This window comes from Cyrtonyx montezumae, unplaced genomic scaffold (assembly GCF_038088225.1).
Source record: "Cyrtonyx montezumae isolate F1298 unplaced genomic scaffold, pur_monq_1.0 scaffold_2, whole genome shotgun sequence".
NCBI classification, from domain to species: Eukaryota; Metazoa; Chordata; class Aves; order Galliformes; family Odontophoridae; genus Cyrtonyx; species Cyrtonyx montezumae.
In genome coordinates this window covers 29,323,599-29,347,065 of record NW_027071936.1, presented here as the reverse complement: position 1 = coordinate 29,347,065, position 23,467 = coordinate 29,323,599, and the positions used below count along the sequence as shown (strand labels likewise).

The 23,467-nt window shown below is 40.9% G+C and overlaps 1 protein-coding gene across 1 annotated transcript in view; it reads left to right on the top strand.

Moving 5' to 3' along the window:
* The window catches only part of ADAMTS3 (ADAM metallopeptidase with thrombospondin type 1 motif 3), a 128,831-nt gene that overhangs the window by 5,091 nt on the left and 100,273 nt on the right, over window positions 1-23,467 (top strand). Inside the window, exon 3 of the mRNA XM_065736757.1 lies at window positions 5,107-5,513. Within this exon, the coding sequence (XP_065592829.1) occupies window positions 5,107-5,513 (407 nt within the window). The remainder of the gene's footprint in view (window positions 1-5,106; window positions 5,514-23,467) is intronic.

Sequence of the window (23,467 nt, the reverse complement as noted above, 5' to 3'; positions counted from 1 at the left end):
TTTCATGGTGTGGCAGCTGTACATGGCTGTCTGGAGCATGGCTCATCTTTCAAATGGCTGTTGCCACTGCTGAAGTGCACCATCCACTGCCACTCTGTGCTCGCATCTGCTGACTGGTCTCCATCAATGTTCAACAAGTGTCAGTGGATGCCATTGTTTTGACTTGGAGGAATTCAGTGCCACCCCTTGGTTGCATGTGCACTTCCATGTCAGACAGTATTCCATCAGACTGCCCCTCTGCTGCCATCTGCCACACAGCAGCAACTCAGAGTATTGCTGGGAAGATTCAACTTCTGCTGTCCTACTTCCAACATCTGCCAATTATGTGGGCCAACTGAATAAAGGAGGAGGCATTACTTTTGGAGCAGTCCTTATACATACAGCTTTAGCAAGAACTCTGTCAGAATAATGAACACTAAATGGTATTTAAGTAATTCTTAAGCAAAAAGTAATGTCTTCAAACTTGTGTAGTTTGGTCTAGACATGGAAATCATTTTCCTATGTTTTCAGAAATTCTTGCCTGTCTGCTGTTTTTGCTGATTTTAGTTTAGTCCTATGCTTTTGAAATCTTCTTGTTTAAAATAATTTTTGATTTCAAGTTGTACTGTTGGCTCTAAATGAATGATACTTTATCAGTGTATTTCAAATATAAAAAAAGGTCTTCTAAGTATTGTTGATTTTTAACAAATAATAATAAAAAAATGGTTTAGGGCTTTTGGACTTTGATTGTCAACAGTTTTAAAGTGCAGAGACAGCTACTGTGAGCCAGTGGTATTCTTCAGTTTCATGTGCATCTGGGGAAAAAAAAAAAAAAGATAAGACTTTCAGAGGCATTCTCTAACTAATTATGTTTTGGCATGCAATGAAAGAATGTGATAGTCTTTCACAAGTGTCTCCTTTCAACTTAAACATTGTGTAACTGGAACAGCAGTTCAAAGCCAGATGCAAAAATGAAGAAAATTTGAGGTTAAGTGTTTTTTCTGTTTCTCTGTGTTCTTCTTTGGTCAGTTCTGAAATCTCTGAATTAGCAGAAAAGAGTGACTCTGGAATTTTAGCATAGGAAAGGGAACACCTACAGCTCGCACAGCATTTCTAAGAGTTGTGGAAAAAGGGCAATATAAGTCAGTGGAGGATTTTAGATGTCCTCAGTTATGTCATGTCACATTTAATTTTAATTGCCTTTGGACAAAAGGCATTTCCTCTTTAGCTCAGTACTTAGAGACTTTAGAAAGGGCTTTTGCTGACTCAAAAATATGATAATTCTTATTTTCCATCCTTTATTCTTACCTTCTTGTGGCTAGCTGGCTATTCTCGTTCTTAACAGAAATAACTTGTTTGGGTTTTTTGTGTTCACAAGAAGAAATTTAGGAATTCTGCTGCAAGATGTGCAGAGCAATTTCTGAATTGTGCAGTGAATGTAGAATTTGATCTCGTATCTTCCCAGAGGCTTTTCTTCTCCAGGCTGAACAGCCCCAGCACTCTCAGCCTGTCCTCATATAAGGGACATTCTCTGGAGGCACTCCTAACGGATCCACTTCTCTTCTGTACTGAAGGCTTCACATCTGGGTGCAGTACTCCAGGTGGGGTTTCACTAACACAGAGTGGAAGGGCAGGATCACTTTGCTTGACCTGCTGGCCACTCTTCTATTGATGCAGCCCAGGATATGGATGGTTTTCTGGGCTGTGAGGGCACATAAGTGGCTCATGACCAGCTTACCATCTACCAGTATCCCCAGGTTCTTTTTGGCAGGGCTGTGCTCCATTCTTACTCTTCCCAGCTTGGATGGATGGTAGGGGTTTTCAGAATTCATGTAGAAGATCTTGGCTTTGTTGAACCTCATGAAGTTTACCTGGGCCCACTGCTTGAGCCTGTCAGGGTCTTAGTGGCTAGCCACCCCTTGAGCATGCCAACCGCACCACACAGCTTGGTGTCATTTTCAAAATGTACTGAGGGTGCACTCAATCCCACTGTTGAAATTGTGTGATTTTTTGCTTTGACCCAGCAGTTCTGCCTTCTGCTCTTGGCATGATGTCTAATTGTATAAAACTCTGTACTCATTTTTCTTAGAACCTGAACTTGTAGGTGTATGGTGAAAAAGACTATTGAGAAGTACACTGACTAGTAGTGGTGGTGGGACATGGAGTAAGTTTTCAGATCAATAAAAATTATAAGGAACTTTTCAATTCTCTGGGATACAGTACCTATCAGTTTGTTGAGTACGTGTACATCAATTCATTATACTCTGGACTGGAAGGGACCTCAGAGCCCAGCCAGTTTCAACTCCCTGCCATGTGCCTCCTGCTAGATGAGGTTGCTCAAAGCCCCATCCAATCGGAACGGCATCTGGGTGTTACTTAAAGATATTTACAGTGCAAGAACTTAAGTGTCCTTTTATCTTCTACTAGTACTATGCATTATTTTTCTGTTAAATCCCTCAGTAATTGGAATAAAAGCAAACTGGAGCAAAAACAGCTGTATGAAGCCATTAGGAATGTTTTCCTACCAAATGTATTAGTTGAATTTGCAAGTCTTGTAAAACAAGCAGCCTCTGCTTCCAGGAAAAAGGTATTAGCTACTGAGCTTTTTATCTACGTATGAATTTTCAGTTCAAGTGCATTTCACCTTGAGAATGGGTAAAATTTAGTTCATTTGATTATATTTACTTGAGGAATTCTCAGTGGCACTTAGTGGTACCATCCGAGCTACTCAACCCTGGAGACCTTTAAATTGAAAGGATCAGTAATAACACTCTAATAGTGCTTTAGCCCGGTCTCTCAGAATAACAGCTAGGGAGTAATTCTGTCCTTAATGTCTTTTTAACTGTCACATAGATAATAAGACTTCAGAGTTGGTGCACTTCTTGGCAGTGTTTTGGCCTGGAGTGTGACCTGGCCTAGGAACGAGTCTCCTCCTTTTACAGGACAGAAATCAGACACCAAATATCCTGATTGCTCCCAGGTTACAAAGGTCTTGCAGAAAAAATGGTGTACAGTTACTTTAAGGCGTGTGTCATGATGAAAGGCTGAATGTGATAAGCCATAACAGCAGGAAACCCTTCTGTGAGCAGAAGTCTTGCTTTTCTCATCAGTGTCTGAGAGTATCAGTGTGGAGAGGGAAAATAAGGGCTAAGAATGCTATATTCAGAGTGTTACAGGTAACCAACTACACAGAAGGATAGAAAGGGGCCTTCATTTATTTATTTTATGAAGTATTGTATTCACATTAAGCAAATTCAGAAGAACCTAGTGGGAATTTTTCAAGTCAGCTATTGTTGCTGCTGCTGATTAGGCAGCATCCTGATTTGACCCATGAGAATGTCTTATTGCAGTTCTATACCTTCCATTTGAAAATCGGCAGGTAATTTATTTTTATCAACTGAAAACAGAATTGCAAATGTACCAAGAAATTCATTTCTTTTTTTCCAGCGTTCTTGAAACCTATTCTCAAGTTCCTTCATCAGAATGGGAAGCAGCATGTGCAGCATGTTGTTTGCTGCTCACAGGACTGTGTTTAGGTTGCTTGTCACAATGCATACAGTTTGCTGTAACTTGAGTCAGTGCTGCAGTGCACCCATGCCCTGGTTTCAGCCCAGAGACGCTTAATAATGCACTGATGTTTGGCTGGTGTTGAGCAATGCGTCATGTAACATGGCACAGCAACCTGGGCCTGTGCTGTGAGTTGGACATGCCAGCTTTAGGCAATATCATCAGTGAGAGTTGTTCTGCTATTGTTACAACTTCTGTGTACTGCAGGAAGATGCAAGATTTAGATGGAAATCTGTGGCATAAGTAAATAAACAAAACGACTAATCTGTTACTTTTGAGTTCCATTATTCAAATTCTGCAAAGAGAAAGGGGAATAGCAAGTTAAAAGTAAGAGGTTTTATTAGATCTTTCCCTCCTGTAGAGGGAAAAGTTACTGCTTATGCTACTGTTAGTGATGTGATACCCACTGGATTCTTGTCTTTTCCGTTTTTGGAGACTGCAGAAATTTGTATCTAAATTGCAGTTACATACCAAGCATGTCATTTGATATTCAGTGTCTTTATGGAGACGTTGACACAGGAGTAAACAATTCTGTTTAAGGTGTGTGAGAGTTGGCATTTCTTACAGGAGAGTTCAGAGTGGTTGCTGCCTCTTCTTTGGCTGTTAAGCAAACCTAATCCTCAGGAAACTCCCCAGAAAAATATAAATGAATATTTCAGGGTTTGCTCTGCAAACTTTATGAAAATATAGTCATGAAAGACCTGCTTCTTGAAAAATTTGGCACAAGGAGGATGTTTTACATGTGCTTAATGTGCATCCCAGTGTCTGTGGCGTGTGTTTATTTGAGGTGCATAACTGGGCACAACTTGTGTTCATGCACCTTGGCATGGCCCGTGTGCTTTTCCTATAGCTGAAATGTGTTTCCCATCTCATTATCTCTTGTTATAGCTTGCATAACATGATGATCTGTAAATACACTTCTTTCAAATGTGCCCTCTCTGTGTTCACATGATGGTAATACAAAGCGTGTTTATCAGATTATCTGCGTTATCTTAACACAGCAGTTGATGTGGTAAGAGTATTTAAGGCCTTGCTGTAAGGCACGCAGGTTAAGATCTGTAAGTTTTGAGTACAGTAAAGAGACTGGTGATGTGTATCCTACATTTGGCTACGTCTTCTATCCAGACTAACTGCCTAGCAGATAACTTAATGCATCAGTGCGTTGACTTTTTCCCTTGTCATTATAAAAACATTCAGAGGTTGTTACTGTTCTTCAGCTGAACTTGTCGTTGGGGTGGTTTAGAGTAACTGTAACAAGAATCCTAAACTGGGAATACCAGCAGTGGAGATGAGAGGCAGAGGAGTCCCAACAAGCATCGCATTTGATGTTAGGTGTGCAGGTGCAGTAGTTGTGTGTCATAACAAACTGTCTGCAGCTGGAGCATTCTGTGCATGAATGTAGCCCATTGCAGTCAGGCCAGTGACCGGCTGCATCCTTGCATTAACTGCTCCTTCTAGGGACGAGTGCTTCTGTAACTCTGCATCTGTTCTTCAGTCTTAAGGTTTTGTTCCATACTCTTGTTCTAATTTTAGTTTGTTTTGGGGTATTTCTCTTGGCAGAATTACCAAAAAGCAGACCAAGACCGTATGGGTTAGTGATTCCAATTAGTACCAATGCAGACGGAAGCTATATCTCCAATATACTCTCTGCAAGCCATCAAAGAAGATCAACACGGGAGGTATCCCAGAGCCCCAGACAGCTGTATTTTAACGTCACCGCGTTTGGAAGGGAATTCCATCTCCGTCTGAAACCCAACACTCGTTTAGTGGCTCCTGAAGCAGTAGTGGAGTGGTACGAAGACTCTGCGGAAACTGGAAATGGAAACGATGCTGGTAACACAAGTCAGACTAGGACTGCTACAGAGAGGCTGTGGAAAAGAGAGCCCCTGTGGACCAACTGCGCTTACGTGGGAGACATAACTGACATCCCTGGAGCTTCTGTTGCAATTAGCAACTGTGATGGTCTGGTAAGGCTTATTTAATGGCATTAGTGTCAGGTGTTTTATCACTTTGTACACAGCTTTTGTTGCTTTTGACTATACAGTACTAATGGTCTCACTTAAAAAAAAAAAAATCTCCATTTCATAAGTTCCTTAGAAAATGCTTCAGTATCCATTTATGCATAGTCCTTTGATTTAATCTGGGATAATTCCACTGAGTTTGATTAACAAAGTCCTTAATGTAAGGCAGAGAGAAATCAAACCTGTTTGTTGGTTTTCCTTGTTACTTTCCTGAGGTGGTGTTGCAAATGGGAAAATTTATAATTACATTACTTAAACACTTAAATGAGTGAGCACAGAACTTGGCATGGAAATCATCACTGTTTACTTCTGGGGCATCAAATTTGCAGGCTGCTCTGTAGTCTAAAAATAGCAAAAGACTTAAAATCTTAAGGATTTATTTAGGAAGTAAATATATATATATATTATATATATGACTATATATATATATACTTTTTTTTTTACATGTAGTTCTATTTTATCTGAAGGTATCATGTGAGAGTGGAGTGATTCACATCTATAAACTATTTGTTCTCAAAGCCACGGTTGCTATGTTAGTTAAAAACGTGTGTTATTTCATTGTGGCTTCAACAGTTACAATGACTGGCTTGGTACACAAATCCTATATTGAAAGACTGGAATATATTGAGTACACATACCATTCGTTAATTCAATCATGCGGTAAAGAAAGCTAACAATACTTACCTTGTGCTCTTTAAGTAGCAGGAGCAGTGGTGGAACATGGCTGCAACATCCAGGAAGATTAATGTAGTGGTTACTCTACTGCTATTCAGGGGAGGAATCATATGAACAAGTCTGCAACAAGAATCCCTTCTTGGAAATAGGTTTCCCTCTTCCTGTCACATGCCAGAGATGTTAATGATTTGATTCCATTTTGTGATAAGCGCTGGCTAGCAAGCCTCCCAGCTTCTGCAGTACGTAATTTATTTCAGGTGAAGTAGTTACTGTGTGACTATCTGCATGAATGTCTGAAACTCTTCATTCAGTGCATAGGACTGTGCACAGCCATAACTCCTTCAATTTCCTCACTAAAAGAAGGAAAACACTGGTGATCTTTACAACTTAGGTTAGCATCTTCTGTCAGTTTTTCTTCTTCCCTCCTTCTGTTTTTTAGTGGAATCTGTTGGCAGTGTGCTGGGTTTACAGAGGTCATGCAGACATCTGCCTGCATAGACGGAGCCTTGGATGTTACTTTGACAGTGAATGAGACCATTGGGCTGAGAGCTGCATTTTATCAGTAATCCTGAATGAAGTTCTTGCATTAAGTGCCAGAGCACTTTAAGGCAGTAAATTGGATTAAATGGAATTAGATTAAGGGGTACAGCAATATCGGCAGGGATCGCCATGTGGCTGACAATCTGCTTGTGTTGTGTTTTCAGTTACTGAAATGAAGTAGTTTCTGTATTTCCAAACCTCCACGTATGTAAGAAGAAGCCAACAGGTGCCAGCAAGAACAAGGGGTTTCTGGTTTGTGCATCATATTGCTGCTGTTTTTCCACAGCACCCAGGAGAAGCCTCTCAGGTGCTTTACGTGGTTTTGGGGGCTGAACTTGGGGAAAACATGCTTTTTGTTTAAGGAGAAGAGTGGGTAAATGCTCCTGAGTCACTGCTGTCTCTGTTCATCTCAACACAAGCTGTCCTGTGCAGTCTTTGAGGGGCTTATTTAAGCCCCTGAGCCACCTACCACGTGGCAGGATTGGAAAGCACCATCAGAGCACGTGTGTGGTGTGAAGGGGTGAGCTGTCTGACCCTCCTGCCAGCAGCGGGTCTTAGCTGACACTCTGGCCTCTGTGCTGCATTTTACACTGCTGCTGAGGGACTCCCAGGCTGGCAGAGAGCTGCAGTAGTGGCTTTACTGCTCCCTGTTCTGGGCAGCTGTAATGACAAGAGCTCGTGCTGAAAAGCAGCTTTCTGGAGCACTTCAGCTTGTGTACTTCACCTAGCTGTTGTTGCAGTCTTTAGGAACTCTAAACAAATGAGTGTGAAATAAAGAATCCTGAAGGTGGGTGACATTTCAGCTGTTTTTTTTAATCTCAGCAACTCAAAGGTTAGCAGAAGTAGCTGTAAGTTAGCAATTCAGACTCCTCTGCTGCTGTAGTATGTTTCTCTCAATGAAGCTAGAATACTAGATGCTCAGTGTATTCTAAATATGTGAAGAGTGAGATGATATGGCTTAACAGAAACTGGAACAGCAGTGAGAAATTCTAGGTTCATGTGTCTATTCAAAAGATTTATTTTTGACTTCAAAGAAATGAATGTTCTTGCCAGTGTAGTTCCCCCAGGTTCTTGCCTTTTGGGAAGAAGAAAAAGAAATCACTATGGTTACAGTTCACTCACTGTGTAGCTTATAAAGCAAGCTTGATATCATCAGTATCACCAAAAAGCTCTTGGCTTCCACTGGTTGGCAAAAGCCCTCACAAATTTCAATTTGAGTATGAGGGGATTTTAATGACAACTCTTAAGTTACCTACTGATAGGTAGGCCAAATTATGTATTGCATTAACCTCTACTTCATCAAGGCAGCTGTATTTCGTATTGTTCAGTGTTTGCTTTCAGGGCTTGGATGTATGAGGTTATGAGGAATACAGTGGTGCAGAATTTTGATTACTTCATTGTAATTATTCAGAAATTTACATTTACATTAGTAGAGCAGGATTTTGTCCGTGGTCTCTTCCTGAATCTGAACTTATATTTTAAAAAACAAAATATTTAAATACTTATTAAACAGTTTACATATCTACTTTTGCAGTAGAAGTCATCTGCATGCCTTAAGTTTTTCATCTTCCCATCTGTTTAATATCCCTTGAAAATAACTATGTGTTACAAAGATCACATGCATGTGCATGCACTTGTCATAGCAAAAGAACACTTAATTCATCATGTAGAGGCTGCCTGTTGTTTTCATTACTGTGTTTTAACAGAAGTTGTAGCTTCAGTGATTAACTGACTAATGCTAAGAACTGTGAGTGTCAGCTTATGATAATAATAAACAGTTTCATATTTTCTGTATGTGAAACTCAGGACGAGTAGATTTGTAAAGTCAGTTGTTACTTGGTCATTGTAAGGCAGTGCTGCACTTCAGAAAGCTGGCGTTTCCTTGGCTTTCTATGGTATATTTCTCTGGTTACTTTCATCCCAGTGGCAGAATTTACTGTCAAAATATTTATAGAGTTTATCAAATACTTGACAGCATTACAGCAAAACTTGTAACTGAATTGCAGTTGTCAAGCAAAATCATTCTTAGAGTCTAGATATCTAGCACATGGAGAAGTCCTCACTTGTTTCATTTCAGGAGGTGTGCTTTGTAGCTCACTGCTGAATTTGGCCTTCTGGTAATTATGGATGATATTTACTGTAGTCAACACTGGCTTTATCTCTTCTGTACATTCATATTAGTATGGTTTGCTCTGTCATGGCAGCTGTGTGAAGTTAAGTTGGTGCTGGTGCAATGCAGTGTTGTTGATCCAGCACTGGGAAGGGAAGGGATGAGTGCTGATGAAAGGAAAACCTAATGCTTTTTTCTAGGAAGTTTGTATCACTCTCTCATTCATGAGCTGAAAATAACAGCATCCTTTTTGGCTCTGTGGGCTTGGGAAACTGAAGCCTATGATCTCTTGTCAGAGAAGGGTAGAAGAAGAAAGAAATGCTCTCAGTGACTTTCATCTGCAGATGATGAAATCAGTTTACAGGTAGTAGTCTAGATTTAAGTCCACTTTGCCTTTTCTTTATTTGGTTTTGGTTTAGTAAATGTTCAGAAGTAGAATATGTTGGCAGTGTTGGAGGAGTGTATCATTATATGAGCTTGACAAGATCAGGAAGAAGGCTCAGTTTAACCAGACAGTGCGTGGCAGGGTGTGTGGTCTTCCCTTATGCACTAACAGTTCTCCACTTCTTACATTCCCATTTCTTGTTCCGCTTCCTTCCTGCTTTTCCTTCTCGCTGGTGCTTGTATGGCAGCGTTTCACCTCAGTGCTCTTCTGCTGTTGATCTCATTAGCACGGTCTGGCCAAGGGGAGTCAGTGTTACTGAGGGTTAGGTCAAGTGTTGCTGCCTGAGTTGCACCAGCCCCTTCCTTATTTACATCTGAGTAGCAGTTTCCCTTCTATCCTCCTTATAAAGACTGTGCAAACAGTCATGAAAGGCCTTATAGAATCACAGAATATCTCAAGTTGGAGGGGACCCATGAAAATCAACAAGTTTATCTTGTCAGATGGAGTTAATGGTGCCTTCTCTTTTGGATAACTATAGGAACAGATTTTGTACCTTACTGTACTAAATGAAATGTTTCATACAATGTCTATGCCTAATCAAGTTAGCTAAAGTTATTTGACTTCCAAGTGCATGTGCAATGAGCAGTATGTTAGTTATGTTAGTTTCCTGTTCTAAGACACCAAGATGCTACAGTAGGTTTTTAAGGAGTCTACTGTTCAAAAGTTACTGAAGCCTATCCGGCTTTGTAGTTTTGTTACTAAGAAAGTAGATGTATGTTTCTTGAGCATCATATGGTTATAGAAAAGTGGGAAAACAATTGCATGTTAAAGGAGGAGGAAGTCAATCAATTGAAAGCAGAGTTCATAGGAGGCATTTTTCACAGATTGTGTGTTCCTTGTGCAGTGCTGTACCTGCTGTGAAGACATGGAAAATGACTCCCTTCAAACAAACATTGCAAGTGTTTCAGACTGTAAACAAAGAGAGTACAGCAAACTTTACACTGGGAAATAACAAGGTAGAAGCTTTTGAATGAGTTTCTGCTTTTGTTGTAAGTAATTACTTTCTCCATTTTTTTCTCAAATTTTTCTCAATGCTATAAAAAAGAAGTTTCTCATTTAGCTTTCTTCCTTTTGCAACAGAACCCAAACATTTGTTGGTATGTGATGCGTTAGACTGTACTTAATATGGAGTCTATCTTTGTAGACATATATCTCCTTGTTTGTGTTGTGATCTGGTTTATATTCACTCTTCTGAAATGCAAGAACATGTGGATGTTGCATTGCATTTCTTAGTAGAACATTAGGTGCACTACCTTTAAATGCAAGAGCCAGCCTCAGTATGCTAGGTTCTTCATCTTTGACTTTAGCTGCCAAGAAAAATGTGACTTACTTTACCAGACAGCCATGGCCTTCAAGTCCAGGGCTGCGTGCACTCATCTGAAAGAATGACTGTTTGCAAATGAGAGCTCTTCAGGAGGCTACTTACTCTTTCACGTGCAGCTGTTGAACCAGGAGAATCCTTAAAGACAGGAAAGCTGTCAAGAATCCGTCATTATTAGTGACAGATGATTCCTCGCTTGTTTATTTTCATTTCTTTTTTTATCTAAGGATATCAAGGCGTGAAGAAACTTGTGTATATCTTTGAAACCATTACAGTCAGTACGTTCATGCACATTTATGTTCAGCTGTAGGTATTTTGGGGGTTTCAGCATATCCTGAGAATTTTGTTGTGATTACCTTGCATTACAATCCCTTAGTACAGATCTCTTGAGAAAAGGACTTCTCAAATGTTTCTCTGACTTTGTGTCTTAACTTCACCCTTCATGAAAGGAAGCTAATGAGAGTTGCCTACCCTCAGTGGTTTTGGCATTCTTTTCTGACTACAGAGCCTTGGAAGCGTTGAAATGTTAGGATGTGCAGAGGTGTGCATAGTTATAGTTACTTTCCTTTGTGCAAATATATTGGAGCATGTGCATGAGGATTTAAGTTCTGTTTCAGAAAGACCCTTAAAAATATGCGTAAGGACATGCCTTAACTTAAGTGTGTACCGGGTTCTAAACAGTTTCAAGGAGTTTTGATTAGTTTCAAATGCTTCTTATTATCCACTGTTCTACCTAGTCTTGAGTGAGGCAGGTTTCATGTTCACGTACTGGCACTAATGTGTTGTTTCAGCATGATTTCACCCATGCTGGGTAGGTTACATTACTAAATGGTGAAATAGCTTTCTAGGAGCTGGTGTTCCTTTGCTCTCAGGTTTTAGAAAAGTGTTTGGAAAAAAACAGCTGAATTTCTGCTTAGCATCTAGCTTATGGGAATCTGTTCTAAAGAAGAATATCACCAGGGATCCATCGTCGAGCAGGGCTGTGTGTGCTGGGTGTGGGGCTGCACGAAGGGGATGGATGCATTGTGATGTGTGAGCAGCTGCAGTGAATGCAGTGGGAGCCAGCTGTGATGGGCAGAGGTGTGGGTGTTCTCAGGGGGTGTGAGATGTGTCCTAAGGCTGGAAATGGGGCTCTGGCCCCATGAGCTCTCCCCCAGACTGAGAGTGGCGTGGGAAGCAGTGCACTTCCGCAGGCCCGCTGTGGCTGAGCAGACATCTGTAACCTGGCACATTCTGGGAGCACGAAGCAGGCAGCTGGGGTTGATAGACTGGCTACTGACCGTGTGCTGCTCTGTGCAGATGGTAGCAGTATCTCAGACCAATTTAACATTTTTACATTTGTGCTACCTTCCGTGTTGTGTGCTTCCCACAGTAATTACATCCTTGCAGTGAACTCCCTTGGCCTGCCATGCCTGTTCTTACCACTTGCATTTCACTGTTTTTGGCAACCCTGCAGACTTATTAACTGGGGTTGATATGTTGCAGCTGCCTCTCTAAACTGTCAGGCCTGGCCTGGGAACCTTGGTCAGTCCCCCTGGCTCAGCAGAGCATGCCGCTGGGTCAGTCGCCTTTGGTTCCTGTTAGGCTGGCTTGGAGTTCATCCCTGTCACCACTCTGGTACGCAGTGCTTTCCAGAGGCTGATACAGACTTTCTCAGGCATGGTAATCCACAGTAAAGGGGATTTCTCAATGTTCAGAAACATGGAAAAATGCAGTGTCATAATGTCAGTTATTCAGGATTTCAGGCTCCTTACATGAGGCACTAAGAGTTAGGAGTATTGAGAAGGGAGGTGGTGGTGATGAAAGCAAAATGTTAATACAGTGTACAATGATGTAATGTGGACGATCCTTTTATATTTCTATTTTGGTTCTTTGTGAGGTTGTTGCTCAAGGCAGGCTACTGCTTCATTCTCAGAGTGTGTAATGTAGTCAGTTGCTCAAGCTCCGTTTATTTCTTGCTTGATTGTACAAGTTGTTACAATGGGGCCAGATTTGGGCTAACAGTGGATTTGCCTCTGCTTCATAAGAGATACCTTACTCTTAGCCGTTATGTGTTATTCTGTCCTCCTGTCCCATTGTTGCTCAGAACAGATTCCCCTTGCCCATGTGAGAGCTTCCTTTTTTTTTTCTTTTTTTTTACTTTCAAAGCTCACTGTGCTTTGTGCTTACTGTATGTAGTAAAAAGGACTGTGCTCAAAGTTTCCACTTAGTTGTATGGTTCATGTTTTTGAGGCTGATTCACACGTTAAGTTCTCCTCTGAAATGATACTTTTCCTATGGGTTGCAGTTCTGCCTCTCTGCTGTTCCAAGGATTGTGTGTTCATAGGAAAAACTGAATAGACATGCGGTAGTATAGCTATGGACTTAATGTAGAACAAGTTAGGCCAGAATACAAGGAGCCACACAAATAGCTTTCATAGCATGGAAACGTACAATCAGTTTGGATAATAGGTTTTCCAAATGGAAAAAGGTGTTGTGTATTTTAAAATGGTGCACAGCAGTGAAAGGCCTGATGGTCTCACTGATGTGAAGAGAGCATTCTAGCAACAGCTGTTTTCCTCCTCTGTGGAGAGATGCAGAGGCAACCCTGTTTCCTCTTCCCTCTGCAAAAGGTGCTGAGAAGAATCCTCAGTAAGGAAAAAGAAAAAACTGTGACTGTGCACTAAATAGGATGAAATAACAGAAACCAAACAAACAACTAGAATGAAATACATCACACGTTCCTACACCATGGTGCCTGTTTGCCCAACTGAGGATGAAGAGAGCAGCTCCTACCACAACAAAGAGCCAAGGGACTTAGGGGAGGGGTCACAGATCTCTTGGGTTTGGAGTATGAACAAAGAGCTAAAAACGTAGTTCTTCTGAGAGAAGGGATCATAAACAAGTTTGAGTTTATTTTGTTTCCCTCTTCTGTAGTCTTCACCAAGTGTAATTTCTCAGGAGAATGAAAGAGCAAGAACTAGGACCATAAGCAGATTTGAGCGAAGTGTTTGGAGCCTACCTTTCAAGTATCTCCATTTTCCCCTTCATTGCTTTGGCTGCAGTAATTCACTGCTCCAAACTGGGACTTGTGGTTCCAGACAAACACTGGGATGCTGGTTCCTCTAGAGCCCAAGGTGGGGCCGGTGTGTGTTGCTTCTGTCATATGGGCACTGGAATTAGTCTGGGCACCTGTACTTGATGCTGGAAATTTTTTTTGGTGTATGTTTTCAAAAGTCTTGACAGGCTTCTATTTGAACTGTCTGAAGATTAAATGCTTTAAATTCCTTCTTCAAGCCATGGTGTGAGTGATGCTTGATCAGGAAATAGGGGGAAAAAAACTTCTAAGCTTGCTTAAGAACAGCCAACTTTAAAAAGGTCACGGAATCACAGAATTGTTGGGATTGGAAGGAACATCTAGAGATCATTGAGTCCAACCCTCTGCCAGCAGCTCCCTAGCCCAGGTTGCACAGGTAGGCGTCCAGGCGGATATTGAACATCTCCAGAGAAGGAGACTCCACCACCTCTCTGTGCAGCTGTGCCAGTGCTCCGTCTCTGCACTGGGAAGAATTACTTATGCACCTTTGTGCAGAACTTCCTATGCACTGGTTTGCGACCATTTCCCCTCATCCCATCACCACATACTGCTGAGAAGAGTTCAGCCTCTTCCCTTTGCCTCCTGCACCTTAGGTATTTATAGATGTGGATCAAATCCCCTCTGAGTCTTCTTTTTTCAAGGCTGACCGAATCCAGGTCTTTCAGCCTTTCCTCGTAAGAGAGGTGTTCCACGCCCTTTATCATCTTTGTGGCCCTCCACTGGACTCTTTTGAAGAGATCCCTGTCTTTTTTTGTACCAAGGAGGCCAAAACCAGACACAATACTCCAGGTAAGATGTCTATTTTCAGTGTTGAAGATTATTGAAAAGAGCATTTTTGTAGTTAAGAGCATATCCATTTGAAAGGGAATGTATTTATGAAATTTTCCATAGTATTAGCCAGATAATGTGTGTGAATGCATCACTTAATGTTACGTGAATTTGGCTTTGGTGTAGTCCGTTTAGCCACACAATCTAATTCATGATAGTACTCTCAGTAATATTTGTGTATGCATATGCCTTAATTCTAGTGGATTGTCCCAACCTCTGATGGGCTGATTAACATCACTTTCTGTGTTGCAAAAATCCTGGGCTTTGTTGCATGTTTTTTACTCTGTAATGGAAGTGTTGCATTGCCATGAGAGAATTTCCTAGACCTCTGTTGTAGGAGAGAAGTTCACATCTTTATTGGAAAAGATCCTCTTTTAAGTACAAATGCATTGTGCAATTTCCTTTCCCATAGGTTGGTGCTTTAATTGCCATTTAATTATTTCCCCATTCAATTCTTCTAGCTTATTCCAGTAAGGCTTTGGTGTCTGCTTTATGCCCTGTGCTTACTTTCAGATTCCCTGCGTGGATGTTGGAGGGTTAGTATGTGGTGGACTCATGCTTGCATACATGCACTTAGGAATACCTTACATAGAGAAAAACCTTGTGCTTCTCAAGGGAGGTGTAGCAGTTAAACTTGAAAATCCCCTTTATTAGATTTTAGTTTATTTTTGAATACTTTGATGTGGCATATTTTAAGGAAAGGAAGTCTGTCTAAAATATATTTTAATTCCATGTGCACTCATCTGAAGGTGTTGTGTATGTGTGTGTGTTATAAAGCAGACTGACTGTGTTCTTATCTCTTTGCTTACTCTTCATTTCACCGATAGACTGCCTTACAGAGATGAGAAAGCGGTTAAGGTATGAAAGGGCTGCTTGTTTATGACTATGAATATGTGAAAATAAACATCTCCCGTGCATAATTTGAACAGTTTTACATTTATATTCCAAGAGTGTCCCTACAGAACAGTTATGGTTTTACTGCCCTTTTTGAGCTGTACTTGATGGAAAATAATTTTTGCTAAACTGCTCTTTTGCTCTTACATTAATACTATACATACTCTAGCATTTTTGAGGTAGGAAGGATATGCAGAGGGAAAAGAGAAAGTTGCCCCTGTTTTTGTATAAACAAAAACGTTCTCCCTTCATTTCACCATCAGAACACTACTGAATCTTCTCTTCAGTCCACATTTTCGCAGGTTGATCAGAGCCCATGAGGAACAGGTGCAGATTCTGAACAGTGGTATTGGGTGGGATGGAGGTGACGTTACCAGCACTGGCTTTGATATCAGCATCAAGGGCCAGAATTCTCCTTTCTTGGCAGCTCTGACACTTGCTTCGCTTAAATAACCCATTTCATGTGCAGCAACAAAGTGAGATTCAGTGCTTGTTTCATCACTGTTTGTTCCTTGAGTATTGCTCTGTAGTAAACGGACTTCTGCTCTCATTTGTTTTTAGCTAGCATGTGGTAGGTTGAAGACTTGAGCTGCCTCCAGTTATTGGAGGAGGTTCCCTTTGGCTGTCAGAGTTTAGCACAGACTTGCTGTAGAGAGATTTTCAGCCTCCTCAGTAGCTGTATGCAGTCACTGACAGAAGTGATGCAGTATACTGTGGGATGCATCCTTGGATAGATAGTTGTGCCTTGCTTATACCATACCACCTTCTTCTGCTTTCTGCAATGGAGGACAGGACCACAGGGACACATACCCCTGCTGCAGGGAGAGCGTAAGCAAATAACCAATCTGCAGTGGGAAGCTTCAGGCACAAGAACATGCTGCTGTCATCTGAGGCACTGCCAATAGGAACTGCTGCTACTTTGCTTATATAAGCAAGGTACCTGGGAAACTAAGGTTCCTTCATGATTTTTGTGCACTTCAGGGTATAAACAAGGAGTATGTTAGGCAAGGAAACTACGCGTGCATATTCACTGGCACTGTTGCATGCACATGCTGTAGTATCTTCCTGGAAATAGTCCTGCTTCATGAGTATGTTTCTACCCTGCTGTACTTACAGATTGTGTTGTCCTGACGATGGCCTTCTGGAGGCTCTGGGTTTTGGGATCTACTTGCTCACCTGTGATGCTTTCATTCTGTGGAACTTAATTCCTTGGTGCAACAGGCTAGTTTTGGAGCAATCATCCTCAAATAGCAGAAATGACTGACAAGGCCCTTTTTGAACAGTACTCATAGTAAGGTCTAACAAATATCTAAAATAGATCGAAACAGTAATTTTGTCTTTAGGTTTGCCTTAAGGCAGACGTGATCAGATGGCTTCTATATTATTCTCCCTGACTGAGAGTTTGATACAGAGACCTGAGGACCAAGCTGGTCTAAGATTTGTTCCATTCTTGGGCATTGGACTGAAGAAATTTACTCAGAAGTAAAATAGCCTAGGAAATATCTTGCCTTCTTGGCCTACTGCCTCCAAACTCTTGTGTTTTCTGTTCCTTCCCTGGAACTCATTTCTTCAGACCCAGACAGAACTCAGAGCATAGCAGGGATGGAAACTGAAGATTTCTTATGGGATGTACATAGAGATTGCATATGTCGTCAGCCCATTGCTTCCCTTCATCTCCAGCTCCCTCAGGAAGATCAGCAGGGCAAGTGGGGCTCGGGATGGAGTGCATTTAGGGCCTAGTGGTGTACAAGGTGCTGGCATTCATGTGCTTTCTCCTTGGCAGGCTGAAAGGGTATTCTCCTCTTTGGAGTTCCTTCTACAGATGGATCCTTGAAGAATAAGATTAGGTTGGACTGAATAAAGGAATAGTTTCCAACAGACTTACTCTTCAAGCTATCAACATTTTGAGGTGTTGTTTGCCCTACCCAGCTGTCTCTATCTGTCTTTTACAAGAATATGTTGTTCCATAATAACATACAAAGTTGCATTTGATACAGTTGCTTATAGATGTTATATAGATAAAGAAATTTTCATTGGAATATCTTCCCCAAGTATTACTGAAGGATTCTGTTCCAGTAGGATTATTTCTGTCCTTGTACTGTGCAAAGAGTTAGATGCACCAGCAGTGCTGTAGGTTGAGAGTAGCAGTAAGAAAATAAGAAATCAGAGATTAAGACAGTTTGTGAAACAGGTGTTGGGAGTCTGGGGAAAAAAATCAAGGGAAATGAACACAAAAAACATTTGTGAATACATAGGGCTATCTTTGTCACACTGCATCAGTCCCTTTGATTTATATTCACAACTACTATTGCTACTTTTCCCTTTCTCTTTTCAAAACCTTCAACAAATCCATGTAAATTTGTAATAAATACCTGCTAAAAAGCTTTGACTTAATTGCTGAGCCCCTGCTCTGATGTGTCTGACCTTATAAAGAATTGCTCACTGTCTGCTGGCACCTCAGAGGGGGACAACCCTATTTCCTGAAGCATGACTCTATTTAGCAAATGCTTAGAAGCTTAGCAGAGCAAATGTCTTTAACACATGGTGAAGGATTGCCCAATTGTACGTTATTGGTACCAGCAGTTCCTTAATATCTGGAGACAGGAACAAGATTTTCTTGCTTGTTAGCAGAGAGAGCTCATCTTGTTGGCAGAACTTCTTCCACTTTTCACAAGATCAGTTTTGTTTGGTTTTTTTTTCTCACCTGACTGGTAGGCTGGAATAGCCACTGGCAAGGGCAGTAAGCCTTTCTTCTACCTGAGTGGAGAACTTTTATGGATAAACACTTCATGCTGAAAACTAGCCTCCTGGCCTCTGTGGGATCTATGGCCCTGGCTGAACTCAGAGTAGCTAGAGGGTAAATGTTTCTTCTCCCATGCCTCTGGTGTGGGATTGTTTTCTTCTTTGCTGCATCCAGAGGGAAGGCTTTATTTCATTATCTTGTTATTGCCGTATCAGGTGCTTGTTTAGGTTTTGGAGGAAAATGAGTTTCCAGAGATCTTTTGCAGTTTTCTCCCTCGAACTATATCCATTCAAGAAAAGTGAAGGTGGCACAGTTTAAGTTGGCTTTTTTTTTCTTCAGAATGGGCTCACAGGAAGCATATGTATGACACTTTTTGGAGACTGAAGAAATTATGATATTTTTCTTAGAACAAGGTCTCTGTTCTCCTTTCAAGAGAAAGTGGCAGCAGGATGTTAAATCATTGAAAGCAAGGATGAAAGTAGAATCACTCCCTTCTGTTCAACTGTCCTGCATAATTCCTCATCCTCTAGTTAAAGAGTGATAAAATGACTGGCACTCATACTGCTGCATCTTTTGGGCAGTACGACTGCTCACTTTTTCATAAGCTTTCTGTATGTCTTTTGCTGGAGCAGCAGTAATGAACGTAATGTCCTGCCTGAAAGTGTGTTTGAAGAAAGTGAAAATAACACCATTTTATGATACCAAAGAAAAAAAAAAAAAAAGAAATCAGGATGGAAACTAGAAAAACAGCCTTGACTGGAATTCACAGAAAGGCATAATTGTTTAGCTGACTTTAAAGAATATTTCCTCTGATCGTAGAAAGTTGGAATTCCAGAAGGTCTGTGTATAATGGACTGGCAGATCTCTTTGCCTGAATGAAGAGTTCATCATAAGCAATTGGTTGCACGATCTGTTGCTGTACCAAGTGATGCAGCTCTTATTGAGGCCATGGGAGGTGCAGAAGAACCACAGGGAGCTCGTGTGCTAAGATGCAAGGAGGGAAGGAGCTGCTGGCCTTCCTTTGAAGTGATTCTAAATACTGAAGTGGTACATGGTTGCCCAGAGTAGCTGTGGATACCACGTCCCTGGAGGTGCAAGGATGAACAGGAAGAACAACCCTTTTTTATAGTTTCAGTAATAAAAAGCAGATTGTGTGACTTCCGTGGATGCTTGATAACACATAAAGTGCACTTGAATTGGGCGATCATTCATGGTTCCTCCACATATCACATCTGGTAAAGTATGTGTCTCAGTAAAAGAAAGTAAATTGATACTGAAATAGTCAGTGTTCTCAAAACTTAATCCTTGTAGCCCCTCTCAGTGCTCTTACTGACTGTAGTGTTTGTGCTGAATTTGAAACTGCATTTTGTAGAGTAGAGATACAGAAGCCATATTCAGCTATGCCTTTTTTCATGTTCCTTGTTTATTCAGCACCATACTTATTTGTATCTGGAATTTGACCTCAGAGCCACACGGTCTGAGGTTTGCAAAAGAGCAAGAAACAAGACGGGATAGAAAGTGCTGTGCAGTGTTACTTTAAAAAAAAAAAAAAAGGAAAAAGCAGAGGGCCGACAAGTTGGGTTTGTCTGCTGTAGGAACTGACCATCTGTGTGCAAGTTCTTACTTTATTCGAAGGGTCCCACGGAAATTCTAATCATCACTCTGATCTGGGCCCTGAAAGAATTATGGAAATAAGTTAGTCACTTTGACCTCCTGATCTCATGTTTCATCATGAGTTTCTTGAAATGATGGATAAAGCTTAAGCACTATGGTTCCTATTAATGGAGTAAAATATTCACTTAGATTTATAAGTCATGCTTAGTTCATACTTAGTTTTCATAGGCTGCTTTTGCAGCTTCGTTGATAAATAAATTTGACTTTTTTTTCTAAGCAGTAATAGTGAAGCAGTAAATTAGCTTTCTAGTCACATGCAAATTACACTGTCATTTGCTTTTCTTGTTTTATTCCTGAGTAAATTGCTGATGTTTAAAACTGCATTTCCTTTGAGGGATTTTACCGTGGTTTTACAGAAAGATGAAGAGCCAGTTTAAAAGAATGCATCTGTTGTAAATATTACTAGCTTTGGCAGTTCAGTACTTTGACATGGTGCTTCCTAGCTTTTGAACAGAGTAAAATACATCAATTTTCTGTTTCTTCTCTGCGGCATTAAAGAAAAAAAAAATAGACACCAAAAACCTGACAATTTTCTATTATCTTGGAAAGCCTTTTATGTAGGCACTGTCTTTGTTACCTACACTGATAGCTTGCCAGTAGTATTACAACCTGTCTAGCAGAGAACTTCTAAGTACAGCACTTTTGATGACAGTGAAAGGCCAAGTGCTTTGCAGAGCTCATTTATGTGCTCTTTACAATATAAATTAGCAAACCGTGGAAGTCGATACTTGTGGAAATGGAAACCATTAAGGTTGCGCCAAGCTGTCCAGTGTCTGTCCTGTTTCTCAGCAGCATGCAAGTAATCACTCTTGATTATATTCAGTGTAGTCTAGTGCTGTGTAATTACTATTCTGTTTGTAAAAATCTTCTGTAGAAGAAGCTCCATGGGCAGAGAAAGTGCAGGCTACTGTGGAGAAAGTGGCCTACTGGAAAGCCTCTGTATGAGCCTGCTAACTTCTGAAACTGGTGGAGATGATGGAAGTAAATCCATCAATTTCTGCTTTATAAATATAGTAGAGATGAGTCGGAAGGAGTCTAAAAGATGACTCAGGTTACCCTAGTGCTGGAATTTGATTGGTGCCATGGGGGTGGTACTATGTCATAGACTTGCACTGAGCTTTAGTACTGGAGGTACCTAATGCCCTAGAAAATGGTAGAGGTGTTGTCAGTGTTGGAATACTTCAGATGGCTTTGTCTTCCACAGTGCTGAATGCCATCACATGAAGTGTGCTGCGTAACTTGGGATTCCTGACAGAGAAGTAAAAGTGTGAATATGTATGTCTGTAAACACACGTCGAGGGGAGTGGCAGGGTGGGCTAATGGTGGCTGTTGTGTGAGTGCACAGATGCCACTGATGATGGAGTACATTCAAAATGTGGAAGTCACCTTCTACCACTCAGTGTCAGGGCAGCCGTGAGGCTTTGTGCATAGAGTTCAGCAGTGCTTCAGGGGACCCTAGGGTCTCTCTCTCCAGGGAGGCTGTGGTGCAGTTCAGCCTTACAAGCGGAGGTAGGGGTTCCTTACCTTATTTCTTGACTCTAATTTCTCCTGACCCCTCCTAGACAGAGCCATCAGGTATAGTTCTGGTGTGTGGCTATGGAGAGGTGCAGGAGGAGAGCTGCAGCATGAGAGCCGGCCCCAGCTCACCTGCACTATGCTAAGTGCAAAATGGCAGCATGAGAACTGATGGGCAACTGTGAGCAAAATGGACCATGCAAATACCCCATCCATTGCTTAATACAGTGATTTGCGTGTCATTGTGCATCTGGGACACCTGTAATTGCTGCTAGTTCTGCAGCATCGTTCATAGCTATACAGGCAGCAGGTAGATAAAATCTTGCTAGTGTGTGCCACAAGAGGCTTAGTGCTACTAGCCTCAAATGCCCTCTTTTCCATTCTCCAGATCATGAAATCTTTGTATTTGGGGATATTTGTCATTTACTTTGTAGATTTGGAGTATTCAGCACTTGATTTGAAGTTATTATAGCCTTCCTTGAAGGTTATCAGATCTCTTTGCTTTTTGTTTTCCTTTTCACTTTTTGAAGGAAGCTATGACTTTCACATAATCCCATGACTCCAGGAGTTGGGACAGCACCAAGCTTACCACAGGCACTGGTGACACCGTGCGTACAAAACATACAGTTTTTTAAAATACATTACCTATGGCAATGGGCCTGAGTGTCTGTTATCATACACCCACCTCTGTCTGCTTTTACAGAAGTGAATTTTGCTCCTGCATATATCTTTTCACTGTAAAATAGCTTCTAGCAGAAAGCTGTATTTGCCACAAAGATAGAACCTGTATTCAGTAAATATTTCCACAGAGATATGCTGGGCTCAGGGAGCTGCCTGACTGGGCTGAGCATGTTCCACACATACTTTTCAGTTTTTAATAACTGATATTTTAAAACCACAATTCCTTCTTTAAGGACAAAGCATTTTGTGTGCCAGTTTTGTGCCGTTAAAATGAATCTCTGTAGGTTTTCCAAGAACAGAAAATAGGGATGCATTTTTCCACATAAAATCAAAGTTTGCTATTTCTTTTTGCTTTCATATAACTTTTAAGGGCTTCCATTGATTTTTCTTAGTTTTTTTTGAAAAGGAGAAAGAGAAGCTCAATATTTGGATGAAAACCAAGCATGAGAAATTTTAACATAAAGGAATTTTCCAGTGTATGCTTGTAGAAGAGAATGAAAAGCTTTATTTTAGTCCTGCGCAATGGCCTGATAACACAACTGCTATTTTCTTCTATTCTGTGCAAATGGAACAGAATATTGTTTAGTTTTGTGGCTCTTCTGAATGTCTTTTGCCTCCCTATGGTGGTGCATCAATAAATGGTTGAGAGTGCTTCTGTTCCCCAGAGAAGCAAGCAGAGATTGTGGGAAGATTCTGCTCTTGCGTGGGATGCAGACAGTAACATGGAGACATTTTAGGTCCTTTGTGGTTACAGGCTTCTGTGGGAGCATCGGGTCATTTTCACTACCCCGCCCGGTGTACTGTTTATTGTAGATCACACAGCTCACTACCAGACAAGGACTCCAGTGGCACCATGCTTTTAGGGTGGCTTGATCTAAACCTACTGTTTTTTGTTACGTTCTTGGTTGATCATTGCACTTATTAAGTATCTAATTTTTAAAAACAGATATGAGAGATCTTTGTGATTCTGATCCAGTTCATACAGTGCAATTCTCCATCCTCTTTCTTGACTTTGCTATATGAATGGACCATTCAGAGATCATGATCTCTTCTTGTGTTCTTAGTTCTTACTTTTCTGTGTTGCAAAGTGGTTAGTTGTGCATGGCTTTTGTTCGTTATTTTTCACAGAATATTGTCAACTTAGTGATCTTAAAAGAAAATTTACATTATTCAGATTACGCAGTGTCCTAGAGAAGTTTAAAATACAAAGATATTTTTCATTTAAACTAGTTTATTAACCACAGAAAGAAGTCCAGTTGAGGAAACAAGTGTGCTGTTTCTGGCCAGTTTGACATCTGTCATTTCAGTATGAATGTGTCTTGAGTTCTTGTTCTTAACTTGTGTCTGTAGTTTGGAAGAGGATATTAAACATTCCTAAGTTTTCATACTATTTTTGCG